Source organism: Semicossyphus pulcher, unplaced genomic scaffold, assembly GCF_022749685.1.
Source record: "Semicossyphus pulcher isolate SPU_LCO1_2020_fin unplaced genomic scaffold, fSemPul1.0.p SCAF_16, whole genome shotgun sequence".
NCBI lineage: Eukaryota > Metazoa > Chordata > Actinopteri > Labriformes > Labridae > Semicossyphus > Semicossyphus pulcher.
Window position 1 is genome coordinate 12,623,882 of NW_027211670.1, and position 10,925 is coordinate 12,634,806.

Genomic DNA, 10,925 nt, shown 5'->3' on the forward strand with positions numbered 1-10,925 from the left:
AGTGTGTTTGTGCACGTAGGTGTACACTCTGAGAAGCCAGGTGGGTGCGTCTTAACCCAAATCTTTGTCGTATTGTTGTCCAAAATCTGGTAAGACTGTGGCTTTAAAGCGCAGCCGTCCACATTGAGGGGAAACAAACATGTGTTTTTAAGTTCACAATCTGACTCGAATATGTCAGCAAGCGGGTGGGGAGGGGGTGTGTGCGGGGGGTTTGCCATGTCAGTGCGCGGCGGGGGAACTGGCAGAGACAGTGGAGTGATTCGGGCTCCAGTCGAGGGTGAAGTTGATTGGGACCAGAAATCCCTGGGGAGAGAGAGAGAGAGACATGAGGTCAGGTAGGAGGGCTATAAAAGCACTCCTTCCTTTACTGCAACATGCACTTAATGTCTACCCGGGCACGGCTGCAGATTTGGGATGCACGGCCGTCTGCTTCTGCTGCCTGCAACTTGTTTGACTCGGAGAGAAAAATGTGCGAACAAGTGTGCTGAGGTAAGTGCATGATCTAAAAGGCGTGCTCTCCATTTTTGTAGTGTTTAAACCAAGTTGAGTCAAAATTCTGGACTACAGTGGATGACCAGACATTCATATTTTCTGCTCCTGAAGGCCAGGTCAAATTTCCTGTCAATGTTTCTCTTACACGAGCAGGACAAGCCTTGAAGGACGTAGACATCGACTTGTCAAAAAGATGAGGAAGTTCCAGAAAAGTTGGTGCTGTTTACTCCTCCTCTGCTGCGTCTGTTTGACCGAGTGTCGGGTGCTGAAGTTTGTCGTAGCTGTAAGTCTACCCGGTTTTTCTTCCTCCTGCGTCTGTAAGTCATTTGACCGTGCAGCTGCATCTTCATACAAATCAGTCTCACAGCAGTGTAAAGATGTTTGTACATTACTGACAGGATTTATTAGTCCAACGCTGGAGTTTTAGCATCATCCAGAAGCCACTTTAGATCCTTGAAGAGTGACATTACTGTACATTGTTGCTGATTACACTGTATTTTTCTGCTCACTGAGCATTACTATATTTACACATTTGTGTCACAAAGGATTACTTTGAGCCGAAACTCCAACAGTTTGGAGCGTATCTCTCGCAGACACTGCAGCTTTGTTCATAAACCTCTTTGCATATCTTTCTTTTTGCACCATACGACAGTGATAGAAAGGAAAAGACAGTTTGAGGATTTATGTGTAAATCGCTAATGTTTTCTTATCTTGTACAATTTTTTTAAAATCTCATTTTAACTGTGAATTCTTACACATGTATTACGCTCAATGTTTGGTTGGTTTAGTTCACTACCAGCTATCTAGTTTTTCTGTGTTCATTCAAAGGAATTTAATTCCATTATTTAAGAATGTATTGTTTAAATGTTTTATATTTCTGTTTTAGTTTTGCAGAGTTTAAATTACTTTAGTTCGGTTTGTGGTCCTTGAGGATTTTTTTCATTAATAATTATCTCTTACACCAAAGCACGACTTTGTTGACTTGACCTTGTGGTTTCACAGGAGTGACTCACACGTGTCCATAATCCAGTTTAGATAACCTGTGTGTCATGTCACTGCTCAGGAAGTTAATAATACTAACCGAGAGCTGCATCATCGTAATGACTCCTCTGTGTCTGAATTCCACACTGTACAGTCTGACATCACATGTTTCTATTTCTGACTCCTGTGTCAGGCCGGATTTTCCTTAAAGTACACGGTGTAATGGCTGTCACTCACAGCAGCACGGCGTCCCAACTGAGTCCATTTGACATAATGTGTTTTGACTTATTAGGTGTTCCGACACGGTGATCGATCTCCAATTGAGTCATATCCCAGAGATCCTCATGGGGAGGAAGTGTGGGCTCAGGGCTTCGGACAGCTCACCGAGGTAGGGGGGGGTCACTCTTTGTGTGTGTGTGTGTCTGTGTTGGGGGGCTTGTTGTGTGTTCTCATTATTATATTATTGAGCAGGATTTGGCAAACTAAACTATTATAAAGTTTTAGGTGTATGCCGTGTATAAAATTCATCCATCTATCAATTTTCTAACGCACACCGATCTCCGAGGCTCTGAAGCCAATTCACCATATTCACACGGCGGCCATTTTCCTATGTTTAACTGCTGTTTCAAAGGTTTGCAACAAAATATACAATGGATAGTGAAATCTTGAGGGACATGGGGCCGAATTCACAATTACAACGACATCTTTGTTAACTCGTTAGCTACCCTTAGACAATAGCTAACGTTAGCTTTGAACCAATTCCTAGCTAAGTCTTTTAGAGATAAAGGTGAAAAATCCTAGCTAACATAACCAGTTAAAAGTGTTACCAGAGATGAAAGGAAACACATAAATTCATAGCTAACAGTAATGTAAGTTAGCTAACAGTAATGTTAGTAATGCAGCTAACAGTAATGTAGCTAACAGTGATGTTAGCTAACTGTTTGAATGCTGGACTTGAGGTACCTCAACTTCCAAGTACGAACACTTAATTAGCCCATATTTAAATAATTATGTCCTAAAAATTGTGCAGTTCACAAATAGCCCAATCTCAGATTCTCAGAAACTCAGAAGATAAACTTACCTAAACTCTTACGTTGGCTGAAATGTCAACATCATGACGCAGATTAGTAAAAAGTAAAAAGCTGTGTCAGGTCTGTCCTCAAGAGGAGAAGAAAACTACTTTTAAAATGCTTGTTTGTTGAACAGAGGTCGGATCGATAATTTCTGATGCATTCAATGAAGTCGGGAAATCTGTACGCTCAACAACTTTTGTGTCACTGCATCAAGGGAATTTATCTCAAGTTAAATTTTTCATCTAGAACAGATTGTTAGCTGTTAGCATGCAGATGTCTGTTTATAGAGATTATAGAGAGTGTTTTTCCTGCATACGCCGCAGCCTGCTGATACATGATTGGTCAATATTACTCGGACTACAAGCGTACTACAAATGGAAACCAGAACATTTGCCGTCCTGGAAATCTAGGTCCCTGCAAATAGAGATTACAAATAGCCTAATCTGAGCACTTTCTTAGCATACTGAACATGCATTGGAGCCCCAGGGATTGGGGGGCGGGGCTTAAGGAAACCCTATGGTTCTTGCTTTATGGGCCCAATAATGGCAAAGCTATCAGAAATATTAAGGTAATTTAGTTGAACTTTTCTTTCGGCTTACTAGCCTTCAGTCGCTGGATCCAGTTCTTGTTATACGTACATCCACGATATAGACTTATCCTGTAGATGGCTGTGGGGAGCGACAGTAGGCCTACGGTGGCCCTGAATTGCAAAAGAAAAACACATAAGACTGAGTAATACTTGGTCAGAAAAATGTAATACACAAATAAAACCTTATATATAGATATTCACTGAGGGTACTTACAGATAAAGTTCCATGAAGGCGTGCGCCTCCCTTTTATCTCTACACATGCAGCAGCTTTAAGTGTGGCATGAAGAATAACAGTATATTTTCCCTCTGACCTGTGAAACATGAATCAGTTTCTTATAGATTTCAATCTTTTGATGGAGGGCAAGCTTGTTGTAAACTTTTAATTAAACTCCGTCCTACTGTGACATTGTTCTGCTCTGAAGCAATTAGCCAGTTTACAGTGAATAAACTTATTATTTCTGGCTCTAAGAGGCCTTGTCGAAGGAGTTACATCATGTAAATCTGCTGAATTTGACCTTAAATCTTCAGATAAAGGTCAGATTTGACAAAAAATTAACGGTGCTGCTGCAATTTTCCTTCCAGCTGGGCATGAAACAACAGTTTGAGCTTGGCAGGTTCCTAAGGAGGCGATATGGGAACTTTCTCAGTGAAGACTACAACAACAAGGAGGTCGGTGCATGCGGATAAGTATACGTCTGTGTGCTTTAGAGTCTCCTTATGTTGTCACACCTGCAACATACGGAGTCACGTTCATGTGTGGCCAACCGCCTCCTGTAATGGCTGCAACAACATACATTAAGTTAGTAAGCGTGACTCATGTTGGTGATATCACTGCAGAGGGCTGTGTGAAGCTCAAACATGTGGGGTAATGTTGCCCCTGGGCTTCGTGTACAGTGCAGTTGGCAGCGTGCATGTTGGTTCAGCGTGCCCCTGGGCTGCACTCTCAGCATACAGTCATTATGAAGAAATGATTTAAGCTGTATTTTCCTGCCTTTTTTCCCTTTCACACTCACCGTTTTCCTCTTATTCTCTCCCTCCTCTCTTGAATAACACACAATTACCCCCGAAATAACAACTCTCCTCACTACCTGTCATTGCCGATTTGTCGCCCAACTCTCTGTCAACTTGTCCCCTACCTTTCCCCGCGCTGCCATGTCTGTTTTAATTTGACAAAGGGGTTGCAAAAGAAAAAGGGGGAGAAAAAAAGCATTCTCGGCATCACAGGAACATCCAACCTTATCAGCGTGATTTACTGTGTGCAAAAACCTGACACCGGGTGACAGAGAGATATAGACGAGCGAAGGCTGATGTCAGAAGAGATCACAGTGAGAAGGATCTTTTTTCTCCCCCCTCCCTCTCTTCATCTATTTGGATCTCCTTCTGACTCCCCCTCCTCTTCATGTTAAGGGAATACCTCAGTTGACTTGAGATAAATGCAGCCGGCTCATGATGCACTGCAGTTTGCAGGCTGCATTTATTTTGCATCTTTATTACAGTAAAAATAGAAACAGGAGAATGTGCAGGGATGCGATGCAATCCTTACAAGTTTGCATTTGTGTTTCCTCTTTCTATTAAAGCCTTACAGTCACAGTTGGAAGAACACAGCAGGAAGATAATATCAGTTACATGTCGAACATGTACATGAATTTAAAACCCATGTATCCTCCATGCCTCCAACAGTTATACGTCCGGAGCACGGACTACGACCGCACTCTCATGAGCGCCCAGGCCTGCCTCTCCGGGATGTTCCCCCCAACCGGACGCCCGCCTCCCATCATGCCCCAGTTACTGTGGCGGCCTATTCCAGTGCACACCATCCCCAGAGCCCAGGACAAGGTGTGCTGCAGAGCCACACAGATATTTCCTTTCACACACACACAGCTGAAGAGAAGTTCATCTTGAGTCTCTCTCTGCAGCTCCATGTTGCTGCCTGTGTTCACCTCAGCTGTGAACCTGCGGTGCTCAAACTCCCTCCTGTTTTAAACTGTGAAATGAACGTATAATTGTGCCCAGAAGAGTTGCAGCACCTGCAGTAAACGTGTGTTACTTCCACTTATGTTTTGCTCTTTTTTTTCTCTTTCGATTTCTCAAGCTGCTGAGGTCTCCGGGCAAAGACTGTCCGAGGTTCAGAGCGCTGATGACGGAGACCTTTGAGAGCCAGAACTACCAGAGGTTCCTCAGGGCTCACCAGGTGAGAAAAACCACAGAAGAAGAAGGTGCGCCAAACACTGTCCGTCTGCGCGATGACGTGACGGCTCTAATAACAGCTCAGCCTGTGTTAAACATCACTTTTCCATGATTCACGTGCATGTCAACCACTGAAAACTTGTTTGTAACTCCTGTATTTAATCATGAGAATTACATAACCAGAATAGCTGTGATTAATACTCTTTCTGTAAGCCTCAGCTGCTTCTGTTCTGCTTACCCATGCCCTGATTAGTAAATTAACAAACACTGTGAAAAGCACATTTCTCCGCAGAGTGAAATATATACTTCACAGTTGCTGGTGCCAACGTGATCAGCACCTCCAGTGGACGTGTTAGTTCTGCCGTAGACATCATGTCCTCGCAGTGATTTTTCTCAGGCACGGTGACTCCGGTGCCTCGGAGAAAAAAAAAAAAAAAAGCTGCACAGTGCAATTTCTCTCACATTCTCCGAGACGCTAATTAACGGTTGGATTGAATTAGATTAAGAATTACAATGAAAATGTTTTAATTAAACTGAGTCCCATGTGTTGCCTATTTAAGGTGGAGTTTGAGATCAGAACAGGGCCGGCTGCATTGAATGTTAACACCCTCTGCTGGAGGCACAGCACCTGCAAGTCACACCGGAGAGCCAAAATGGAGCTTTTTCACTGTGTTGTCTATGAACGTGTGATTTACAACAAGCACCGAATCAATATAGCAATAAATCCTAATCCATAAAATCAGCTAATGTCTGCAGCTTTGAGCTCTGAAAACTGAAACCAATAAGGAGCTATTATCTTTATCTGTTCATTGACAGAAAGATCTTCAAAAAATAACTTATAAAAAAGATACTTTACCTTAAGATTCTACATTAAAAGTCTTATGATGAGCTTAAAAAAGGGATGCAGATGTTAAAAAAGCAGCTTTTTTTTGGCGTATGCCCCCTGGCAAGAAAAGCAGTGTTTACTTTGGGCCTTTTCCTCATTTTTATGAGCCATAAGCAGTAAAATAAGAATAAAAATACTTTTTAATTAACTTTAATTCTTATTTTCACAACCCATTAAACATTTAAGAACACCTAGATTTAGATTTTCATTATATAATCCAGCTTGGGAACCGTTGGACTTTACTACTAAATGTTATAAAAAAGTAGCTAAAACAAGCTCCTTTCTCCAACCACTACCTTTAGAAGTAAAATTATATTTGCACATGACATTTTCCTGCATTTTTCCTGTGGCGTACTTTGAAGTAACAATCTCGAACTTTTTCATTTAAATAAATGTCTGTTAAGTCACTATCTATCGCCGAATACGGTAACACAATGGTGATTGATGAAAGCCTTTGCATTCGCAGTATTACAGACTGGGTGTCTGTGGCAACTTTAGCGGAAAGAATCACAAGCGGCGCCCAATTGGTGACGCGTTTTCCATCACCCAGCAGTGGTTGGTCTGCCAGAGAGGGTAGGCGGAGCTAAGCGGCTGCTTTTCCAGTCTCTAGAAGTGTTGCGAGTAAACAGTAATCTAGTATGGCTGAACAAACAAAGAAACGATGGATGACTACAGATACAACTTCAACAATAAGTGACAATCCAAAGAAAAAGAAACAAATTCGACGCTCAGATGAAGGCAAACAGTCTGAGAAGGAAAGCGACCGTCAGCAAGGAAAATCAAGAGTTAGAACCATGACAAAGGGAGCCAGCCAAAGACATCTGGTTAAAGTCGAGGTGAAATAAAAAATGTCCTTTTAATCCTTTTAGATCACATCCCCGGTAATATTGTGCATCTATTTGACAATATAGGCCAAAAAAATACAGAAAATCCATTTCTTCGTGTTCTTATATCAAAATCCAATAATTTTTTCTTCCGGTAAAACTAAATTTCACTCATGCTCACGTGAGTTAGCACCAAACAATTTCAACCAATCAATCTGCAATATTTAGCAGCAGAGCACCAAGAACGCTCGGTGAGTTAGCTAGCTACTGCGCTGTGGAGAACGTCTGTCTACGCCCACTTCTCAACGATCAAATCAAATCCCTCTAATGATATGTCCCGCCTGCACGTCCTGTTTCACTCGGAAATACGTCACGATACGGAAGATAGATACTCTCGAAATGCTGTTTCATCTCGACTTTAAATTGGGATGAGTGCACTTGTAATTGCTAATCACCACCAGTGGGAGGCGCTAAAGAGCACTTAAAGTGAAAGTTTGTAATATTTTTGTTGCATACATTTAGATAAGTCTCGTGAACTTGTGAAAAGTAATGTCTTCAAAGCCTTAGTGAAGTAGTGTACAAGGGTGTAACATTGGGTAGGGTCGGTAGGGTGATGTCCCTACCAATAATTTTGTCCAAATTACACTTGTTGCACTTAAAACCAGCAGAGGAGTAATTTATATGAGACAGGCGTCACTCTGTCTGTCACTGTAAACAAGGACTCCAGTCTACAGCTCGTACACTTAAACTTAAAATGATACAGCTGAACAACATGTCTCATAATCAAATGACCAGTCTCTCTCCCTGGGTGAGTGCAGTTTGTTTAAATATTATATATAATAATACTTAATATTGCTGCTCTAACGTCTTTGGTTACAGTGTGACGTTTGAAATGAAAACACCTCATCATGAAAGCGTGCGGTATCAAACGTTACAACCTGCCGCGAGACGCGTCACTTTGGGAAGAGAACAGAGACCATGCAGTGAAGTAATTTGCTCTTTTCAGTCTCAGGCAGTGATGAAACAATAATCATCATAATCACTGATAGAAGTTATTTGTTAATGAATTCATAACTCCTTCATAAGGCAGGGAGAGTGCAGTTGTCGTCCCCACCAACGTTACAATGAAAACTACGCCCAGTGTATGTTTGCATGTGTAATACAATGTTGTAACTGTGTGTTCACCTTGCAGTTCTTTGTGGAGGGACTTTCTAATCACACCGGCTACCCCCTCTCCAAACTGGTTGGCAAGAAAATATGGCGGGTCTACGACACTCTTACCTGTCAGGTATTCTCAACACTTCACTGAAATCTGCAGCTTCGCAAATGCTTCAGTTGCTGATTCAAACGCCGGGAGCAGAGCGATGGAGGGCAAAGAGAGGGAGGGAGGATGGGGGAGAAACATTTCTATACATACAGCAAGACATGGATAGGACAACATATTGAAATGATAATTAAAGCGTTATGGGATAGGTGGATTCTAGGCCAGGATGAATGTGCTCATTCACACTTGGAAAATGAGCATCTGTTATCTTCAGACCGGCTCTAAAAATAGAAGCAGGATAATAGAAACGATGAAATACAGCCGTTTAAGCCCCCATTGTTAAAATGCATACGCTGTGTAATGCGATTATTAGCGTGTTGTAGGGTAATGAATGTTATTTCCTCGTGCAGAGGATCCATAACCTGACTCTCCCACGCTGGGCCACCCAAGACGTTCTGGACACCCTGAAGAGAGTGGCATCGTTCGAGGTCATGTACAGCATCCTCAGTCACAAGCGCAAAGAGAAGGCCCGGCTCTCGGGAGGTGAGGACTCACATTAGAGGCAATTAATTTAAAAGCACTGTTGTGAGAAAAATATGAGAGTATCCGATGTTGTGACTGCTGGCCGAGGCTTTGTTTACGCTGGCCCGGGTTTCCCAAAAGCATATTAGCACATATGAGCTAATGGGACTAAGATGATTACAGTGCTAAGACAAGAAGCTCAATAAGGTCAAAAGGATTGTGTTGGTGTGGGAAAATTTCATTTGCACTGTTGACACTGATGTGTTAATTTACCAGGGGTGCTGCTGAACGCCATCCTGAGGAATTTCTCCAGAGCCGTAGAGCAAGAGAGCGCTCTCAAATTCATTATGTACTCCGCTGTAAGTCTGAAACGTTTAAAATACATCACACAAACCGCTGCTCCTCATCTCCTCGCCTCCGTGTTTATCGGCGCCGTGATGTTTGTTTCTCGTTTCAGCATGACTCCACACTCATCACCCTCCAGGCGGCTCTGGACGTCTACAACGGCCTCCTTCCTCCGTACGCCGCCTGTCAGCTCTTCGAGTTCTACCAGGAGTATGATGGGTAATGACGCCCTGCCATCGTCATGTCGTGCGCTCTTCTGCTTCCATATTTAATGACAGTATGTGGGTCAGAGGGCCGAGTCACAGCGCGGTTTGAGTAGCTGCAGTTCACCGTTTAACGACAAAAAAAAGTTCAAGCACATTTGTTGTTTGCTTATTCATTGGATAATAAATTGCAGCTCAATTAGCACATAATAGCGCACTAGAGAGAGTGCTGTTATACTAAATAACAGCATGGATGTGATTTGGTCATAGGTCGGAGCAACAGGTCTATTATAATGTAAGCTGTGCTGATATTCAGTATAATAGCACGGCCTTGAGTGTGATATTGCTTTTATACAACAGTTGTACAAGCAGCAACACATGATCATTTTTTGTTGATTTTATCTTTCATGGGGCGGCTGTGGCTCAGTGGTAGAGTCAGCCGTCTTTCAATCGGAAGGTTGATGGTTCGATCCCCTTACTCTATATGTTGAAGTGTCCTTGACAGACACTGAACCCCAGAATTGATCCATCAGTGTGTGAATGTGATGAATGATTGACTGTCAGGCACTTTATGTAGCAGCCTCTGTCATCAGTATGTGCACTGTATAAGTCCATTTGACTCCGCCTACACAATTAGTTACGCAACACATGAACATTTTCTTCTTGCTACTTGTTACCAAAGACAAGCTACTTTGTATTATGACAAATTAGTCATAAGTCTGTTGACAGTTGCTTTGGCGGCATGTGTATTTGATCAATCGACACAAAGTCTGTTTGCTGTGACGTTAATTAACAATATCAACAACACCTGAAGCAGTGATACCTTTTGTTGACAGTCCCTGTGCCGTTATACTCTATACCAGCACTCACTGAATGCCTCTTGTCCAATCAAATTAAACTGTTTACTTACTGTGTGTCCCTCATTGTGTTCCACAGTTCCTACTCCCTGGAGCTACATTACCGCAACGACTCCAGGCGCGACCCCCACCCAAACCCTATCCCAGGATGCAACGGGTTGAGCCCGTGCCCTTTGACCCTGTTCAATGAGCTGGTGCGGGACGTGCTGGCAGACGACTGGGAGGCAGAGTGCGGGTTCAGGACAAAATGGTCAGGCACAGGTGAAAAGTGTTTTGCTTGTATAACAACACATTCTTTGGCTTTGTTGTGTGTTTGTCCCTGTGTTCACTTCCAGGAAGGGTGTTCCGGCACAGACGGTCGGATTTAAAAATATCAAGGCTCTTGGAAGTCTTCCAAACGTTCCAGATTCACGTGCACCTAAACAGGATCGTTGTCTCCCACAGGTGTGGTTACAGCTCTCGCAGTGGCTGTGGGTCTCCTGGCAGTGGCGCTGTTGTTCAGCATAGGAGTGGCAATCGGCAGGAGGAGAGCGCTCTACTCCAGGGAGGTGTAGTGCTGACCACTGTGACACACGTGCCCACACGCAGAGAGGAGCTTCTCGGCTGTATAAAGGGCTCTATTTATACTAATGATGTGCCTTGTGTTTGGATGTTTCTGATCCTGATGTGGTGTGAGGTGAGGCGTTTTGTGCGACTTGAAC

At 43.0% G+C, this 10,925-nt stretch overlaps 1 protein-coding gene across 1 annotated transcript; it reads left to right on the forward strand.

Moving 5' to 3' along the window:
- Nucleotides 1-216: 216 nt before the first annotated feature.
- LOC138593682 (testicular acid phosphatase homolog) lies at nt 217-10,921 on the forward strand. The gene is made up of 12 exons (XM_069664768.1): nt 217-335; nt 646-775; nt 1,766-1,861; nt 3,719-3,805; nt 4,817-4,972; nt 5,229-5,327; nt 8,226-8,321; nt 8,708-8,840; nt 9,096-9,178; nt 9,277-9,383; nt 10,304-10,485; nt 10,669-10,921. Exons 1-12 carry the CDS (start codon nt 217-219, stop codon nt 10,776-10,778), a joined length of 1,398 nt encoding a protein of 465 aa, XP_069520869.1. The 3' UTR covers nt 10,779-10,921.
- Nucleotides 10,922-10,925: the final 4 nt, after the last annotated feature.

Coding starts and splice junctions, on each gene's coding strand:
- LOC138593682 (XM_069664768.1), top strand. CDS start 217: ATGTCAGTGCGCGGCGGGGGAACTGGCAGAGACAGTGGAGTGATTCGG. Junction 336..645: donor AGAGAGAGACATGAGGTCAG/GTAGGAGGGCTA, acceptor TTACACGAGCAG/GACAAGCCTTGAAGGACGTA. Junction 9,384..10,303: donor TTCTACCAGGAGTATGATGG/GTAATGACGCCC, acceptor TGTGTTCCACAG/TTCCTACTCCCTGGAGCTAC.